At 51.9% G+C, this 20,484-nt stretch overlaps 1 protein-coding gene across 1 annotated transcript in view; it reads right to left on the bottom strand.

The window, feature by feature from the left end:
* Nucleotides 1–20,484, bottom strand: part of brsk2a (BR serine/threonine kinase 2a) — a 150,322-nt gene that overhangs the window by 9,604 nt on the left and 120,234 nt on the right. Inside the window, exons 8-15 of the mRNA XM_056598777.1 lie at nucleotides 17,623–17,654; nucleotides 15,934–16,098; nucleotides 12,236–12,333; nucleotides 10,503–10,653; nucleotides 9,762–9,827; nucleotides 3,191–3,251; nucleotides 735–1,146; nucleotides 288–614 (exon numbers count right to left, since the gene is read on the bottom strand). Coding sequence (XP_056454752.1) covers nucleotides 288–614; nucleotides 735–1,146; nucleotides 3,191–3,251; nucleotides 9,762–9,827; nucleotides 10,503–10,653; nucleotides 12,236–12,333; nucleotides 15,934–16,098; nucleotides 17,623–17,654 — 1,312 coding nt within the window. The remainder of the gene's footprint in view (nucleotides 1–287; nucleotides 615–734; nucleotides 1,147–3,190; nucleotides 3,252–9,761; nucleotides 9,828–10,502; nucleotides 10,654–12,235; nucleotides 12,334–15,933; nucleotides 16,099–17,622; nucleotides 17,655–20,484) is intronic.

Here is a 20,484-nt window from a genome sequence, read left to right on the forward strand (position 1 = left end):
GTAAAGAAAACAGACGATGGATGAACCGAGACCACAATTAAAAAGAGGTAGTTTGAAGTCGTCGTCCCCCTGTTAAACTCCAATAATTGATCTTATACAACTTGTTTAGTACATTTATTTCAAGCTCTCCACAGCATAACAATACAGCATCGCTACAACGCCGGAAAACCCAAGAACACAGTGATCCCTGCGCACTCCCTAGTAACACGTAAAAGGCTACCGTAAATAATAGAATAGAGGCGCCAACAAACTTTACTTACCACCCCGACCCAACCCCTTCCCCGTACCTTGTAGCTTCCTGCGGTGGAAGCGCGGCGAGCCCAGGAAGCTGTTCTTGATGGAGTTGAGGCGCGTCCTCCAGGGCATGCCCCCGATGGACGGGCTGGGCGGGGGCGTGGGCGTGGGCGTGCCCGCCGGGCTGTCCTTGGGCGTGTGCACCGGCGTGCCCTTGGGGGTGGGGAGGGGGCTGCCCCGGGGGGAGGGGTGGGGGGTCACCTGGATGAGGGGGATAGATTTGGGCGGCTGGTCAGCGGCGGGGGAGGAGGTGGAGGAGGAGGAGGAGGTGGAGGGCGGCAGCGGGTGGAAGTGGTGCAGGCGGATGGGGGAGCGGGGCGGGGCCGCGGGGGGGGCCACGGGGACGAAGGGGCCCGCCAGGGGGAAGGCCAGGGGGAGGGTGGTAGGCGCCAGGGCAGGCCGCCGCCCCTGGGGGCTGCATGGGAAGAGCCTGGTGGGCCTGATGGGCGTGGTGGGCATGGTTGGCGTGGTGGGGGTGGTGGGGATCAGGGTGGGCACGGATGGTGTGGTGGGCGGGGCCACGGAGATAGAGGGGGGGGGTTGGGAGGGCGAGTGGGAGGGGCTGGGGGGCTCGGGCCTGGCGGCAGGGGGGGCGTCTGGCTCCTCGGGGAGGGGGTTGGAGCGGGCGGCCTGGAGGGGAGTGGGAGGGGCTGGGGGGCCCAGGCTGGGCTTGGAGGGGAGGGTCTGGGTCTTGTTGAGGGCGGAGGGGAGCGGCTCGGCGCTGGGACTGAGGGAGTTGGGGGTGGCGGGGTGGGGGCTGAGGGGGGCGTCCGGGGACAGGAAGGGGCTGGAGGAGGTGGGGGACGGGGACAGGTCCGGGGACTGGGGGGGGACGCAGAACTTTCTGACGGGCTGCGGGGGCACAGCGGGGGGGTCGGGATGTGAGGGCAGGCAGCAGAGAGACAAAGCGTAACCAGAGCACGGCAGAGCACGGTCACGAGCGACGGAGGGGTGGACACAGACACAAGGCGGTGAGGTGACAGGGAAGGACAAAGGAGACGATAGGGGTACGGGAGGACGGAGGAGAGAGGAGAGGACAGAGGAGACGAGGACGATGGAGGTAAGGGAGGACAGTAGAGATAGGAAAGGACAGAGGAAAGGAGAGAGGAGAGAGGAGAGGAGAGAGGAGAAGAGAAAGGAGAGAGGAGAGGAGAGAGGAGAGTGGAGGGTGGAGAGTGGCGAGAGGAGAAGAGAGAGGAGCGAGGAGAAGAGAGAGGAGAGTGGAGAGGATGCAGAGGAAGAAGGAAGGCGAAAACAAAAAGAAAAACATGCAGTTAGACCAATTGGTCCATCAAACCGAAAAGACAAAAGAGGAAAAAAGGTTTTCAGCAAAACAAAGATTGAGGAAGAAGAGATGGAGGTGATGAAATGAGCAGGAGACCAGGCATGCAGAGACAGACGTGCAGAGATACAGCACCGCAGTGCAACAGATGAGGGCTGCCACTCACAACCGGACCCCTGCTCTGGGCTTAACGCAATGTCAGATCTCCCGGTCGCCCAGGGCATGGGGGAGATGAGGATCCTAGGGGGTCTATCTTTAAGGGGTGCGTGGGGCTGATCCATTCTTTGGCACCGCGCAGTTTAAACCTCGACAGAATTTAAACCTCGCAGTTAAATTTTCTGCAGGGGTTTGTGTGAGAAGGATTATTTAAAACGACTACATCCGACGGGTAATCAGATGTGGCTGAGGTGGTCGAGCGTATTTACTTGTAACCGAAAGGTTGCTAGTTCGATCCCTGGCACCTCCTAGCTGAGGGTCGAGGTGTCCCTGAGCGAGACGCCTCACCCTGACTGCTCCTGACGAGCTAGCTACCGCCGTGCATGGATGACACCGCCGTCAGTGAGTGAATGTGTGCTAAATGGGTGAATGTTAAGGCAATATTGTAAAGCGCTTTGAGTGGCCACTGGTTAGAAAAGAGCAGTATAAATAAAGTCCATTTACCATTAACATCTGTTTGGCCATACGTGTGTTTGCGGAGCATGTTTCTAACTGGGAGGACCACAATTCCTTTTTCCCTTTCAGCTCAGCCCCAAAGGACCTGCAAGTCACGAAACGCTGGGAAACAGATCCCGGCTCATCTCAAGCCCTCTCTGACTATCCAGCTGGAAAAGTTTCTCTCGAGCTCCTTTCCTCTAAGCGGGCTCAGAGGGACTTTCCGCAGCCATCGCTGAGCTGGATTGAGCTCAGACTCAGCAACAGAGACGGTGCGACGCACAACATGAGTCAGAGGATACCGCGAGGGAAGGGTTTCACAGGCGAGGAGGAGGGAGGTTTGTGTTGTGACGGTATATTGTCGGTGCACGCGGATCACTGTCTGTTGTTCGGGGGCTTAGCGGAGTGGACACGCCAAAAAAAGCGTGCAGACAAACCCTAATCTAACAGCCGATGGGAACAGACTGCTGACAGATTGCAGACAGACTCCTTGTCTTCCAGGAAAGGCGGCTTCTGCCTCTGACTCACGTATTGAAACATACGGCCTCGCTAAAAGCTTTTCATTTTGGACTAATAACGCACTCGATTGGCAAACAGAATGTAATTTGCCGAGCTCAATGGAGTGATATTGCTGCCACACCGCGCTAATGTTGCGTTCGCTAGGCTCTGTTAAAGGTCACGCAGCGGCGGCGGCGGCAGTCGCAGTGGAACCATGGCAACCGTGTTTATTTTTCAACCCCGGTGACATGGGCGGGAAGAGCAATGGGATGACCGGGGTTCTGTCTGGAATTCTGTGTGTGTGTGTGTGTGTGTGTGTGTGTGTGTGTGTGTGTGTGTGTGTGTGTGTGTGTGTGTGTGTGTGTGTGTGTGTGTGTGTGTGTGTGTGTGTGTGTGTGTGTGTGTGTGTGTGTGTGTGTGTGTGTGTGTGTGTGTGTGTGTGTGTGTTCGGCGCACTGAACTTACCCGCGGGCTACTGAGTGGGCTGGTAGACAGTCCAGAGGAGGCTCCACTGATAGATCTTGACCTATGAAGACAAAACACACACACACACACACACACACACACACACACACACACACACACACACACACACACACACACACACACACACACAGAAGCAATCCATGAGAATCCATCAAAATCCTTCGGTGCGTCCAGTGAAACGGGTAGAGAGAGGGGAGCCTGAAGCAAGGTTAGAAAGCACCACAGCAACAACATTAAGCATCACACTGAGCTCAGCACAAAGCCTCACGCCCCTCAAGCGTGTGTGTTTGTGTATGTCGATCAGCACTGAAATTAGCATTAGATGCTAATTAGGATACATTATAGGCATGTATCGTAAATAGTTATATTTGGGTTTGTCGGTTTGCGGCCATTTGGTTTGCATGTTTTGTCTTACTCCTCAAGATGGTGTGTGGGCCTGCAAATGACCAACAGGAAACATCTGAGTCCATCATGTACACAAACACACAAACACACAAAAACACACACACACACACCCCTGACAGAAACATACACACTCAGATCAGTCAACACTCCAGAGTCACCGGCTGCACTTTTATGGTCCCAGACTTTGTCTCCCCGCTCTGTAACCGATCAGCTCCCTCTCCGTCTCCTTGTAATTGTTCCTCTGTCCTCGCATGTCTGTTTTTTTGTCTTCAAACTTGTATGATCTGTGAAGACCGCTCTTCGACTTCGCTCCACACTTTCCTTTGATAGTGAACGCATTATCTATCGATACCAAACAATATTTCTGATCTCAGTTATTATTATTGACATGCTGAGGTGTTTCCACTTTCCATCTTCAAAGATCCACTTCTACTTTGGATGCATATTTTAGATAACATCCCCTTACATTACGTTTCACTGTATTGTATTATATTATATTACATTAAATTACACTACACTACACTATATGACATTATATTACATTACACTCTACTACACTTTACTATATTACACTATACCACACTACATTATACTATATTATATTGAGAATAGATGTCACAACATGGCCGTTTCTACTATGAGGAAGAGCATAAAAGACAAAATGGCGGCCCTCCCTGGCCCGCTTCTTTAGTGGGGTAGGAGGCCTGACCTTCGTCACGAGGAAGACTGTGAACCAGAGCTAGGAAAATGAATTATTGCTGCGCTGAAGCCAGCATCACGTTCTTCTGAGTACAGGGGCCGAAGTTGTTTCAGCTATTGTCCCCTAGGGTCCCTAAAGGGAGGACGGAGGGCAGTGACCTTGGACGCGCCATTCAAGGTCAAGGCTGAGACCTTGAGATCAAAGAAACTGCACATTCCGGGGGCTGGAGGACTCTTATAAGAAGCACACTGAACACACTCATATATAAACACACACACATATATATAAGCACACACACACACACACACACACACACACACACACACACACACACACACACACAAACACACACACACACACACACACACACACATATGAACACACACAATCACACACACACACACACACACACACACACACACACACACACACACACACACACATATAAACACACACATGTACACAAATATAAACACACACATCCACATATATAAACACACAAACACCCACAGGCACACAACCATATATAAACACACACAAACAAACAACTGCATATATAAACACACAAACACATACACACAAACTCTCAGTCACTCTCAGACATACAGACACACGTAAACACATCCATACAAAATGCAACATTTATACTTGAAGATCTATCTCCACCCTGAAAACATGTTTCCACTGCACCTTACCCTTCATAAAGGCTTTGACGCTCACAACTGACAGCCATCTGCTAGCATTCACCAAATCCACTCCTGGGATGGCCTCAAAGCAGGCTGTCTACGGTGGGTAATGTTGTCATGTGTACACAAACACAGCCTCCAAGTGCCTCTCAGGGCCCCAGCGGAGAGCCTCAAGGGTCCGGGCTAGCATGTGGTTCGGGGCCCCTGTTAGTGCTGCGTTTGTGTGTGTGTGTGTTTAAAGCTAGTGTTACAGATGGTTATGCCGTAGCTGTAATGAGCTGTCAGGTCCCCAGCCTGCCTCCGCGCTGGGACGATGAATTAGTGTTGACGCGGACGTTATTTATAGTGGGCCACACTACACATAGCTAAACAATCATCTGTCATCTGTCTAATGGCCAAACCAGGCCAGGGTGTGTCCGTGTGTGTGAGAGTGTCTGAGAGAGAGAGAGAATGTCTGAGAGAGGGAGAGAGAGAGAGAGAGAGAGAGAGAGAGAGAGAGAGAGAGAGAGAGAGAGAGAGAGAGAGAGAGAGAGAGAGAGAGAGAGAGAGAGAGAGAGAGAGAGTCTGTGTGAGAGTGTGTGAGAGAGAGAGAGAGTGTGTGTGTCTGTATCTGAGAGAGAGAGAGAGAGACAGTGTGTGTGTGTGTGTGTGTGTGTGTGTGTGTGTGTGTGTGTGTGTGTGTGTGTGTGTGTGTGTGTGTGTGTGTGTGTGTAAGAGAGAGAGACAGTGTGTGTTTGTCTGTGAGAGAGACAGTGTGTGTGTGTGTGTGTGTGTGTGTGTGTGTGTGTGTGTGTGTGTGTGTGTGTGTGTGTGTGTGTGTGTGTGTGTGTGTGTGTGTGTGTGTGTGTGTGTGTGTGTGTGTTTGTGAGAGAGAGAGACAGTGTGTGTGTCTGTATCTGAGAGAGAGAGAGAGAGAGAGAGAGACAGTGTGTGTGTGTGTGTGTGTGTGTGTGTGTGTGTGTGTGTGTGTGTGTGTGTGTGTGTGTGTGTGTGTGTGTGTAAGAGAGAGAGACAGTGTGTGTTTGTCTGTGAGAGAGACAGTGTGTGTGTGTGTGTGTGTGTGTGTGTGTGTGTGTGTGTGTGTGTGTGTGTGTGTGTGTGTGTGTGTGTGTGTGTGTGTTTGTGAGAGAGAGAGACAGTGTGTGTGTTTGTCTGTGAGAGAGAGAGATAGTGAATAAGTGAGGGAGAGAGAGAGTTTGTGAGAAAACGTGTTAGTGTGTGTGTGAGGGCGCACGTGTGGTTTTGTGTGTAAGTTATAACTAATAGTTATCATAATAATCCTGAATTCGGGTGTGTGTGTCTAACAGTTCAAACTAATCCATAATTCGATGATTCCACTCCAAGTGACTCGGCAAACGTTTCATCTCCATATTTGTGAAACGGAGCCTTCCGCTGCGTTCAACGGGGCCACCCATGGGTGCCAGACTATAACCTCCTCCGACAGATCTCCAGGAGACGGATCAAAACAATCCTGGGGAGCTCAGATAACCGACGCCGGGAGAGAGGGTGACGAAAGGAACGCCGGGAACAATACGGCAGGGAGCGATTCTCCGCTGATACGGTGACACCGGGAATCTAACGGAGGCGGCGTCTCTTCCTCCTCTGCTTCCCATCGCTGTCACATGACGTTACCTGGAGAGCGTCTCATGCCGCTGATCAAGGAGAGACCTCCGCGAGGAGTTTGTTTTCAGACAAATCTCGCCTTCTTCTGAATCACGCCCGCTCCGCCGCCGCCGCCACTGGAGAGCCCAGACTGTTTAGCGCGTTAATGCAACTCTGTTCCGCTCGGCGCAGAAAACATCCAAACACGTAGACATCCCCGCCGGCTCCCCGAGGAAAGATCAACCTTTAATGTTCTTTTACTCTTCACGCGTTTGACATGCTCAAGTAAATTAAAGTCAATAATTAGCATCAAAAGAGCAAATTGTCAAGTCGAGTCCGATCCAACGCACACACACACACACACACACACACACACACACACACACACACACACACACACACACACACACACACACACACACACACACACACACACACACACACACACACACACACACCGCAGACGAGCAGCATGAGCTTAAGTGGAAGAAGATGGAGGGAAATGGATTGGTATTCCGGGCCTTGTGCTGCAGCACTCCATAATTCATTTACATCTCATTAACCTCCGAGTTCCTCTGGCTCATCCTTAAGATGTAGGATTTAATTATTCCCAGTTTGTGTATACATGCACATCTTTATGTATATTCATATCAGAGCAGGGCTGGGGTGCAGGCCTGCTGTGTAATACTGTAGGGCGTGCCTCATGCTATGTGTTGCTGTGCGGAGGGAAAGTTTTACCAAACGCGTCTCAAAGCCAGCGTTCCCGCTCACACACTCTGATCTCACGCTCCCTGGGAAACTTCTCCGCCGTCCCAAAAAAGTTTAGAGCCGAGGAGGGGATAAAGTTATGTTCAGATATATGTCTATAAATATATATTTATAGGTTATGTTTTTGGTGCCAGATTCTGTGATTCTGCCGTGTATGCATATCGTCGATGCTCAACGGGCACACAAATACACACAAACAAACACACACCCATGAAAACAGGCACACACACAGACATACACATACACTGACAATCATACACAAATATATAGCCTCCACGCACACACCATGACACAGACACATACATAAACACACATGAAAACAAACACCCACACATTCAAACAAAAACCCTCACACACAAACACACACACACACACAAACACACACCCACACACCCACACACACACACACACACTCACACACACACACACACACACACACACACACACACACACACACACACACACACACACACAAACACACACACACACAAACATTGCCTCTCTTTGTCACACACACACACATTGTCTCTCTTTGTCACACACACACACACACACACACACACACACACACACACACACACACACACACACACACACACACACACACACGCACACACGCACACACACACACCCACACATGGAGGCCTGGTTCCCTGAAAGTAGCACAAAGCTTGCTGATAACAGATCTACGAGGGGGCTTGGGACCCACCAGAGAGCAGATCGGAGCGTCTTCACACAACGGGGGCGTCGAGCCCGAGCACCTCGTGGGGATGAGACATCGTCCCCAGGGGGTCCCAGCCCCCCAGGGAGAGCTAGGGAGCGGACGCCTAGGATGAGGGTATGTTCACCGGGGAAGGGCGACTGACGCACACACTGCTCACAGGAAGTGGGCGTTTAGATAGTTGGGGGCGGGACCAGGGCTGACGGAAAGCCAGCTCAGCTCACAGGAAGTAAGGGTTAAGATAGTGAGCGGGACAAGAGCCGACCAGAAGTCAGTGGATAGCGGTCTGCGAGAGTTGAGTGGTGGAAGCAACGTGGACGCACGGAGCTGATTGGCTGAGACCAGTGTGCCTTGACAGCTCTGAACTATCTGAGGTCAGGCTGCCGTGGGTGAGGGATGGAGACGATCGAGAGGGAAGAAATGAAACTCATAAATGAATAAGAAATCAGGATGGATGGGAGGAGGGGAGGAGGACAGGGGCAGAGCTTGAGGAGACACGGAGATGGATCGTCAGGGGAGACGGCGGCCGTGGACCCCCGGTCTCGAGAGGAGACGGCTCCGAGCCCCCCCGCTGTCAGCTCAGCGTCTGGCCTCTGATGACTGAATCGGGGGTGATGGAGGTGTTTGCACCACGCCGACACCACGCAGGACGCGGCGTTTATGGAGATTTATACGAGTGGACCTTAAAGGTCGGCCCGTAAGCGAGGGGTTCAAGGCATTCGTCTGATTGGCCGCTCTCGGTGTGTTGTGGCGTTCCGCTGCCGGTGATATGCGGGCGGCGGACGGCGTTGTTTATGAAAGCATTACTCATGCTCGATAACGCCCCCCACGACCGGTGAGGTCCTGGGTGGGCCGCGCTCGGCAGAGCAGCACCCCGGGGTGCACAGCGGGGGGGGGCGAGCCTGGGATTAACATCCAGGAGAGGACTGAACAAGGGGCTGAAGTGATGAGGCATGAATGTACGCATATACAGTGTGTGGGCACACGTACGAGTCTTTATGAGAAGCACGCATGGCGCACGCACACAGGCAGGCACGCACGCACGCACACACGCACACACACGCACGCACACACACACCAAACCTTAAAAGAATGGATTTACGTCAAAGATGAGGGGGGGGTTGGTCTCGTCAACGTATGTTGACATCTTCGAAACTCAACGTTGACTTCCTACCACGACCAGATGACAGACGGACTGCCCCTTCTGAACAGCTCGGGACAGACAGACAGACGGACGGAGGAACAGACAGACAGACGGAAGGAGCCTAATGAAAGATCTGTTGCTATGGTGATGTTGTTGTTTCCAAAGAAGGGAATATAATATATGAACTGAAATGATCCGATGGGTTCGATCGGCTCAGTGGTTTCGTCATGAGGGAGGAGGGGTCAAAGATCACAACATGATGTCACACAAAGGGTGGTCATTGAGAGACCCTCCCACGAGACATCTGGCCGGCCGTCCATCGCCGCCTGGATCCACGTGAACACAGGGTTAGCGGGCTATCCCCGCGCAGCAAGCTAGTTAGCGCTTAGGGAGCTAGCGCTTAGCGAGCTAGCGCTTAGCAAGCTAGCGGTCAGAGGAGATTGGAGGGGAGAGCGAGCGCTGGGCAGCAGAGGGGGGAAGGGGGGAGAAGAAGGCGGGAGAGGGGAGGAGGGAAGCGGGAGTACCTTTCCTCTCGGCTGCGTTTTGTAATGCCGTCAGGTATATCCAAGCTCTTACTGTACACTGATTTACTACAGCAAGACAGGAGACAACGTGAGGGGGGGTCAATCTCTACCAAACACACACACACCGACCAGGCTCACACGCACACACACACACACACACACACACACACACACACACACATACAGAGATAAATGGAAAAATAGACAGGGAGACTTACAGATACACACACAGATAGATGTGTGTGTGTGTGTGTGTGTGTGTGTGTGTGTGTGTGTGTGTGTGTGTGTGTGTGTGTGTGTGTGTGTGTGTGTGTGTGTGTGTGTGTGTGTGTGTGTGTGTGTGTGTGTGTGTGTGTTTGCATGTGCGTGTGGGTGCGGCATACATCTGTCTTGTGTGTGTATGTGTGTGTATCTGTGTGTGTTGCATACCTCTGTCTTGTGTTTGTGTGTTGCGTACCTCTGGCCTGTGTGCTTGCGTGAGTGTGTGTGTGCGTCTGTGTGTGTGTATCTCTGTCTTGCCTTTGTGTTTCGTTTAGTGTGTGTGCATACATGCTTGTGCGTGTCTATGCGTGTCTGTGTCTACCTCTGTCATGTGTACGTGCGTTCATGCATCTTGTGTGTGTGTGTGTGTGTGTGTGTGTGTGTGTGTGTGTGTGTGTGTGTGTGTGTGTGTGTGTGTGTGTGTGTGTGTGTGTGTGTGTGTGTGTGTGTGTGTGTGTTTCCGCGTGTGTGTGTTTGTACCTCTGTCCGTGCTGGGTCATGTCGATGGCCCTCCGGGCGGGCACCGGGGACCCACCGTCCGTCACGCTCAGCACCTCCATGCTCTTCCTCTCCGGCCGCCGCTTGCCGTGCCGGTTCAGCATGGGGGAGTCCACGCGCTTCTTAGGGGGGTCTGGCGGAGAGAAAGGGGGCGCACTTCAGTTCACCACCGAGCCCTCGGCCGATGGACTAAATGGTGAAGGGACTGCGCTTACACAGCGCTTTTCTAACCAGCAGCACCTCAAGGCGCTCTACAATAGCGCCTCACATTCACCCATTCATGCACATTTTCACACACCGAGGGGGGTGTCAACCATGCAGGGCGACAGCCAGCTCGTCAGGAGCAGTAAGAGTGAGGGGTCTTGCTCAGGGACACCTCGATGCTCTAGGAGGAGCCGGGGATCGAACTAGCAATCTTCTGGTTACCCGTCAACTCGCTCTACCTCCTGAGCCACATGCCACGCCTAGACCGTCTTCAACAGGGACTCTTTCATGACCTTTCATGATCAGTGCTTAGTCGCTGTTCTCTCTCTGAGACGCGAGAGCGCAGCGGACATGGGAACACGTGCTGAACAGGCCTCAGGTGAGGGGGCTCCAGGTAGGATTTAAGCTCCATTACTTGGGTGTAATTTGTTATAAAAGGCCATGGCTGTCCATCCTCCATTAGCGAGTGAGACGTGGGCTGTAAGGATACTAGTTTCTAAACGACTGAGCCAGCCTCCTCATGAGACCATTAAGACCGACCAGGAGACCGCCCCCCCCGGGTCATATCCCACCTGATTGGTTCAGGGAATCCCTCTGGCTTGTCAATCACAGGTGTGTGAATGCAACACTTGTCAATGGCGGAGAAAGGGAGGGTGGGAGGGAAGAGAGAGGGAGGGAGGGAGGGAGGGAGGGAGGGAGGGAGGGAGGGAGGGAGGGAGGGAGGGAGGGAGTGAGGGAGGGAGAAATGTAGGGAGGGAGGAGGGGGTAAGGGAGGGTGGGAGAAAGGGAGGGAGGGTAGGACGGAGGGAGGGAGGGAGGGGAGGAAGGTAGGGTGGGAGAAAGGAAGGGAGGGAAGGAGGGAAAAATATAGTGTGGGAGAGAGGGAGGGAGGGAAAGGGGGAGGGTGGGAGTGCGGGAGCAGAGAAGGAAGGGGGGGGGGGGGGCGGTTTTACGGTTGTTGATTGTCCCCATCCGGCTCTCCTCCTCTCCTTTCTGCTCTATCTTTACAACTCTGTAATGGCGCCCACAGCCGCCTCAAATCGACGGTCTATAACAGAGGCCCTAACCTTTTTACGAGGACCACATCCCCATTCAGTCCCACAGGTGCAGCATCACAGCCCACAGAGGGATGGAAGACCTCCGGAATGGGCCTGAGCTAAATATGTGTCTTTCTTATCGCCATTGTTTTATTGTGGCGTGTAAAAATCTATTCCATACGCTGTTTTTTTTAAATCATTCCCCATAGCCCCTGTGAACCACACGCACACACCCCTAAAGAAAGCTGGTCTGTGTTATACTTCAATGCATAAGTGAGTAGTAAAATGAATGTTTTTCCCGGCCAGCTCCCGGAGCACCAGGGTGAGGTCTACTGTGATTGGTCAGCGCCTGGGAGCCACAAGAGGGAGGTCTACTGTGATTGGTCAGCGCCTGGGAGCCACAAGAGGGAGGTCAACTGTGATTGGTCAGCTCCTGGGAGCACCAGGGGGGAGGTCACAGCGGGCCGGTCTCACCGATCTCGTTCCTGGGCGGCAGGTTCTGGTCCTCCTGGCTCGGGTAGCGCTCCTTCCTGTCCAGGAGCAGGAAGTAGATCATCTTCTCCTGGTTGTCCCTGCACACGAGGAGAGAGAGGACCTGGTCAAAGGTGTCAGTCCAGTGTCAGTGTCAGTTACAGTCCAGATCTACTCCTGGTTTACGGTCCAGATCTACTCCTGGTTTACAGTCCAGTTCTACTCCTGGTTTACAGTCCAGATCTACTCCTGGTTTACAGTCCAGTTCTACTCCTGGTTTAGGGTCCAGATCCACTACTGGTTTACGGTCCAGATCTACTCCTAGTTTAGGGCCCAGATCCACTACTGGTTCTCCATTCACACAAAGGAGAGAGAAACCTTGTTCATTGCCTGATGTATAGATTCCTTCTCTACATTTAGTATGCACTGTGTGCCTTTCTCTTGGTGATGCAGGTCCTGATTTAAAACAGTATCTGATTTAAACTAATTTAAAACGTGCAGCAGACGTGGAATATACCCATAGATGTATACATAAGACTTAACCCGTACAACCAGGTCATACCAGAGAGACGTCGACAATGCCGACCGCCGACGAGAATCTAGTTTAGCTGCCACGAGACGGAGAGCGAATCAGACGCTCAGGATGAGTCACATGGTGACGTGGTGAAGAGGCAGAGACGAACAACACCAACCCTCCTCCACCCTGCTCCCACCAAAGCCAGGCACCGAACCCGGGCCGCCCCAGGGTGCCCTCTCCATCGCCTTCTCCTTCCTCCCCCCTCTCCCTCTTCTCCCCCCAACCCAATCTGCGACCCCCCCCCCCCCCCCCCACTCCATTCTTTTGAAGCAGCACTCCAAACGCACGTTTTTAAAATTGCTTTTCTCCCCCTCACCTCCCATCCCTCTTTCTGCAACATCATTTGTGCGGTTTTAAATGTTGTAATGTGCCTTTTCAGGAATTTGGTGTTTTTTTTTCCTTACTTTTGATTGCCTTTTGCCGAGTGTATTTGTGTGTCTAGACTAGAGACACATGTGCAAAGACACATACACACACACCAACGCACACACACGTGACTACACATGACACCATGACTAATCGCGTCTCCGCTTTGATAAACGTCTGTTTTTCTTTATAAAAGCCCAACCTGCTCCCCCCTGTCCATGCAGGCTTCCTGCAGGCCGGCGGGCCGTGTGATCCACGGTCGCCCGCCCATCCTCTCGTCCTGCCCTGAGCCCCTCCGTGCATCCATGCAGTTTGGACCAAAGCACCGAACGTTATGAGCTCCTGGTCCCCCCTCACGGTGACGCAGGAGGAACAGAGGAGCAGCAGAAGCTAATATCTTTAGCCTCACAGGGAGAGCGCTTGTGTGTAGCGGTGGCCAGGGATTGGACGCCCTTATAAAGACAGATTGGACCACAGCGGGGGTGCGCGATGGGGGGGGGCCGAGACAAGAACCTGCGACCTCAGCAGAAAAACGGGGAAGCTGCGAAGGGCGAGAGACGGAAATGTGAACGTCCTGCATAATTATGGGATGTGTGTGTCCCCCAGAGCGAGGGGGAGACGGACACATAGGCAGGGCACGTGTGTGTGTGTGTGTCTCTCTGTCTCTGCGTGCGTGCATATGTGTGTGTGCGTGTGCGTGTGCGTGTGTGTATGTGTGTGTGTGTGTGTGTGTTTGTGTGAGCGTGCGTGCGTGCAAAAAAGAGATAAGTAAGTACCAAAGATAACATTGAATGATGAATACGGTTCTAAGGCGAGCTCTATATACTTGCACACCACCCAGCACATTTATACACACACACATGACAACCAACACCCTGGAGGGATACTGACGGACATGGTAGGTGACAGCTTCAAAGTAACGGCACACCCCACTAATTCCCTTGAAACACACAAACACACACACACACACACACACACACACACACACACACACACACACACACACACACACACACACACACACACACACACACACACACACACACACACTCCCCATCACTCTCCCCCTTCTCAACCCCCCCCCCCCCCCCCCGCCTCCATTTGATCTACAAACCATTGAATTAAGAGTTCCCTTTTTCTTCAGACCACTTTACATTCACTTTATAGTCACTTTATATTCCATATTAGCATCCAGCCATCTCTATCCTCCTTTGAATCACCTTTCAATTACACTTACTTTGTACTCCATGGCGCTTTTATTTCCGGTCACACCGCATGCATGTTGAGTTCTGCCCCACGATCTCTTGTTTCCACTCCGGGCCCGTTCGCCCTCACACCAACCCCTCTCTCTCTCTCTCTCTCTCTTACCAACTCTTTGTTATTATTCTACAAGCATCCCTCACCTTGTCCTGACACTCCTACCTCCATCCCCGCCATCACTCTATTATTCCCCACCTGCCGGGAGCGATCACACAGAGACACGCACCACCCTACACAACGTGGCCCATCGCTTTCCTCCCAGATAGCTTTTCCCTTCACCCTTGTCTCCATGAATGACACCGAAACGCCACTTAATAAAATGTGACGACAGATATTCAATCACAACAGCTCGTAAAGCGCGTGCAGCTCCGCACACCTTATTAAAGCACTATACAAGAGGAACACCCCCCGCTCGCTGGTCCTTGTACGGGCCTTCCTGCTTTACAACCGGTCGCTGTAAGTGTATTAAACCGCCCCCAGTGGACGAACCCCTGTCACCTTTGTTTAGAAGGCTCTTACTTTTGGAGGAGACAACCTAACAACTGTTAGTGCTTGCCACTTGGTTTTATGAACATCCATACCGTACTGTCACTTTGGATAAAATCGTCTGCTAAATGCCCTAAATCTAAATGTAAATGGTTGACACTTGGGTCACAACATGTAGTCTGAGTGACGTTTCAGATAAGACACTTGGTTAGTACCATAGTTATAAGAGTGTAGCGTATAGTGTTAATAACTTCTATCTGTCCATCCTTCTATCTGTTAACATTTATTTTTAAAAGTACATGAAAATTGCTGCTACTCGTTGTGTATATATATGGATATCTATTCCGTATTTATTGTTTGTACTTGTTCGATTGTTTAATGTCTTTTTAGTTTCTGATGTCCCATGCTTTCTGCTGAGGCGCCGGAATGTCCCGCCTGGAGCAAATATTGAGAGGTTGATGTTACACATCAGACGAGTACTGTCTCTGAGATACACACAAACACACACACATCCAAACACACATACACACACACACACACACACACACACACACACACAGGGGCACACACACACACACACACATGTGCATGAGTGTGTTCCTGTGTGTGTTCCAATGTGTGTGTGTGTGTGTGTGTGTATGTGTTTTTGGATGTGTGTGTGTGTGTGTGTGTGTGTGTGTGTGTGTGTGTGTGTGTGTGTGTGTGTGTGTGTGTGTGTGTGTGGTGTGTGTGTGTGTGTGTGTGTGTGTGTGTGTGTGTGTGTGTGTGCGTGTGTGTGTGTGTGCGTGTGTGTGGGAGTGTGTGTGTGTGTGTTTGTGAGTGTGTGCCCATGTGTGTGTGTTCCAGTGTGTGCCCATGTGTGTGTCTGATCTAAAGCACGCTGAACGGTGAGGTTCCCTGGTTCTTGGTTCCCTCCCGCTGCCCTCCCGGCCCTGGCCCCTAAGATAAGACACCAACCCACCCACACCACACACACACACACACACACACACACAGGGCCCTGCCCACTCACTCGTCGGAGAGCAGGTCCTTGAGCAGCTTGTTCTTGTCCCTGAAGCAGCCCAGTGAGTGCATGCTGTCCAGGACGTCGGGGTCCACGTCGTCCGCCGACGGCAGGTTGCGGATCGCCACCCTCCGGGGCGCCGGCTGCTCCGGCTCCGGCTCGTTCTTGCCGCCGCTGGGAAGAAGAAGACAGTCGGCGCGTGATGATCACATGGCCAAACATGAGCCCACACATGATCACATGGGCGAGCGTTATTCTGTGTTGCCACCGTTTCATCCGGATAGTTTCATAACCTAATTTGCATAGAGTACTTTATTAATACTGAGAGTGACTGACGATGACGTCAGTGACAGTTGGCTTTGAGACCACCACCAGCCCCCCTCCCTCCCTCTCCCCCCCCCCCCCCCCCCCCCCCCCCCCCCCCGTTCTCTTTCTCCCTGTCAGTCTCGCCATCTCTTTCTCCCCTCCTCTCCATTCTGTTTCTCCCTCGCCGTCCTCTCTCTCTCTCTCTCTCTCTCCCTCTCTCCCTCCCCCTCTCCCCCTCTCTGTCTCCATGTGTTTATGAATTGGTAGGGGTTGTGCTCTGTGATGCCATAAATGGAGTAGACATCTGTAGCGCTTGGCAGCAGTAGTCTGGCTGTGCCAAGGAATTGCATTTGTCGGATAGAAATTAAAAAAGAAAGAGCTGCTTTAATGCACTTCACTCCGCGACTCAGCCCATTTGTCAATTAGCAGGCGACCAATGAGTGTCCTCCATCCACCCAACCACACATGACATCCATCCAGGCCGAGATGGAGGACGGAGAGATGTTGGCTGATATCCGCCCCTCCACCTCCCTATGGGCTCCTCCTGTGTTCTTTGCGTTAAAGAGCGGCTCAACCATCAGAGGGAGAGGGATAGGAAGAGAGGGAGGGGGAGAGAGAGGATGGAGGGAGAGAGAGGAAGGGAACGAGAGAGAGAGATAGAGAGAGGATGAGAGAGAAAGAGAGAGAGAGAGAGGGCGAGAGAGAGAGGGCGAGAGAGAGAGGGCGAGAGAGAGAGGGCGAGAGAGAGAGAGAGAGAGAGAGAGAGAGAGAGATGGATAGAGAGAGAGAGATAGAGAGAGAGAGCTTACCTCATGAGAGAGAGTAAGCAGGAGAAATAAGCGAGAAGCATGAGGAGGAATAACGGAGGAGCAGAGAGCAAGAGAGAAGATAAAGGGAGGGATGGTCTCTTTAGCTCCAAAGGTGTAAGGGAAGTGGTCGACCCAGCCCCCTGTCCAACCCCCACGGTGCCCCGTTCAGCTGCTCCTGTCTCCCCCAGCTCCCCGATCACCTTTCTGGACGGACGCATCCACAAACTGTCCGCCAACCGTTTAGCCTATAGCTCGACCTGAGTGGAGAGGTTCTGATGCCCTCATTCAAAGTCATTCATCATCATGCAGTTGTGCCTAGCTCGATTCCAGCAAATCAAGACGAGCGAATACGACGAGACAACACAGAAAGTGAGAATAGAAAGATCGAGAGAGAGAGAGAGAGAGAGAATGACGAGCGAGAGAGAGAGAGAGAGAGAGAGAGAGAGAGAGAAAGAGAGAGATAATAGCAAGATCAAGAGAGAGAATGGTGCGAGAGAGAGAGAGAGAGAGAGAGAGAGAGAGAGAGAGAGAGAGAGAGAGAGAGAGAGAGAGAGAGAGAGAGAGAAAATGGAAGAGTACTCACATATACCACGTGTGTTTCTGGATCTTCTCTAACTGTGGAAGACAGAGAGGTGAAACAAAGTCAGCACAGAGGTCTTTGTATTAGGCATTTGTTTTGAATCAGCAAGACAGGAGAAATGTAAAAGATATGCAGTACACGTGTATTATTCATCGCCTTGTTTTCTGGTAACATGGAAATGTATGAATATGAAATAGACAATAAACAGCTCAAATATTATTTTCCTCAAACACAGGTCGGACCAGGGTGTTCAGAAGGATCATTCCTTCTTGTTCATCCATCTCTCTTCCTCTCTCTCCCTTTCTCCCTCTCTCTTACCTGTCTCTCTCTCACTGTCTCTTTTACTCTCCTTTTCCACTCTTCCTCTCTCTCTCTTGTTCACTTTCTTTCACACTTACACTCCCTCTCACTCTCTCCCCCTCCCCCTCTCTCTCTCACTACGTAATGTCCAGCATGTACTCCTTCATAGTGGGAATGTTTTGCTGATTTTAGACCATGCATTCAGAGTATATACAACTAAGACTAAATTTGCAATCATTCCATCGTCTTGCAATTTGCTTTTCTATTATGGATAAAAGGATGTCCAACACCACATCTTATACAATCTCATCATCTCGAACATAGAACCCAGCCGAGAGCCTCTGGGAGTGTTTGCACATAATGAAACCGTGTCACAAGTCCCTTCTCACAGGTTTAATCCGAGTCTTACTTTCACAAGCGAAAAGGGAAGGAGAAAGGGATGGGGTTACCCTACAAGAAAGTAGTTACAGACACACACTCACACACACACACACATCCAGACACACACCACACTTACACACACATACCCATACACCCACACACCCAAACACTCACACTCACCCCACACACACTAACCACCCCCACCCCCACACGCACACACACATACACACATACACTAACACACACACACACACACACACACACACACCCACACCCACACACACAGTTATAGTAGTCCACCATATGGATGAATGCGGTTCATTGAAAGACATTGTCCCTGGGATGGATGTGGTTGTAGCCATGCTATCAAATCAATCAATCTGTCAATTGAACAGCAGCAGGAACAGCTGGTCTCATTCACACCATGACCGCCTCGGCGGCTGGATCCATCGGCCGAGTGTGTGCACGTGTGTGCGTGAGCATGCTTCTCTTGAAATGCATCGGGCCACATGGCTGCCTATTTCGGCTGTGCTGCAGCAACCAATCATTTTTCCCACCCAATCATCCATCCATTCATTTATTCATTCATTCATTCATGCATCCATCCATGGCTTGTATGCATCTCTGTTGAATCGATCGAGCCACGTGGCCGCCTATTTCACACACAGACAGACAGACAGACAGACAGACAGACAGACAGACAGACAGACAGACAGACAGACAGACAGACAGACAGACAGACAGACAGACAGACAGACAGACAGACAGACAGACAGACAGACAGACAGACAGACAGACAGACAGACAGACAGACAGACATACGGAGAGACAGACAGACGGAGAGACAGAAAGACAACCAGACAGACAATAACCTTCTCTAGTCTAATTCTGCGGCAGCTCTTGCCCCAGGGAGCCGGTCTGTCACGATGGACTCTGGGTCATCCAGCAGAAACAGGCCAGCAGTGTCCTGGTTGGCCAGAGACGTTCATGTGTATCCTGCTGGCTGAGATGTCCGGAGCACTGGAGCCTCCAGGGCTCTAAGCCCCCAGACAGGAAATTAAGGACAGGAATCACCTAGCTCAGCCCACCCTAAACCTGCCTTAAGCCCGCCTTAGGCCCAGGTACCCAGCCCTCGCACAAAACTCCACGCTAGTGTTCGCTGGGAAGCTGGAGTGAAAGATGGAGATGTGTGTGTGTGCGTGCAGGTTTGCTTGCGCCTATCTGTGTGTGTGTGTGCGTGCATGTTTAATTGTGCCTTTGTGTGTATGTGTGCATGCATGTACTCGATGTCGGTGTGTTTATACGTTTGCGCTTACGAGTGTCAACTCACAAACGACGAGTTAAAGAATTGTTGTCCTTGCGTATGTGAGCGCGTGAACACACAAACACGGGCGCTCCTCCCTGCCAGAGTCTGTTGGACGGCCGTCAGAGGAGACAGACCAAACAGATTGAATCAACGCCGAACCTTGCCAGTGTCAAAAACGAAAAAAACAAAAAGAACCAGCCGACAAAGAGACTCATTAACAGTATGAGAGGACGGGCTGACCCCTGAGCGTGGCCAGGAGACAGGGCCAACAGCTAACCACGCTATCAGGTTGGCTCCGCTCTCTCTCCTACCACCCAAACGCAATCTGTTGAGAGAGATCTGTTGCTTCCTATATTTACCTTTAGGGGATTTTGACGCTTTTATCCGACAACCGTTCGTTCACACATTCACACACCGACGGCAGAGTCAACCACGCAGGGCGACAGCCAGCTCGTCAGGGAGCAGTCAGGGTGAGGCGTCTCGCTCAGGGACACCTCGACACTCCGGGGAGTCGGGGATCGAACCAGCAACCTTCCGGTTACCAGCCAACCCGCAGTACCTCCTGAGCCACCGTCGCCTGAGAGCCGTGTTGTGTTGGCTTCACTCCCCCGAGGGAGAGAAGAGCAACAAGAAGCAGAAAAAAATAACAACGAGAAGGATAATAAATATGTTCTTCATGAAGAGTGAAGAGAGCAATATGGAAAGTTGCGACGGGAAACGGAAGCATGGCCACTCTGGCAGCGATCTGCCCTTTCAAAGCACGCCATTCCCGACGTTCCTTCATCGGGATGAGATGAAGATCGCTCGGGAATGAGGTTAGCCCCGGGGCGGTTGCTGTCGTGTTTTGTGATTGGACGTCGGCATGGGAACGCCAGGAT

This window comes from Gadus chalcogrammus, chromosome 9 (genome assembly GCF_026213295.1).
Source record: "Gadus chalcogrammus isolate NIFS_2021 chromosome 9, NIFS_Gcha_1.0, whole genome shotgun sequence".
NCBI lineage: Eukaryota > Metazoa > Chordata > Actinopteri > Gadiformes > Gadidae > Gadus > Gadus chalcogrammus.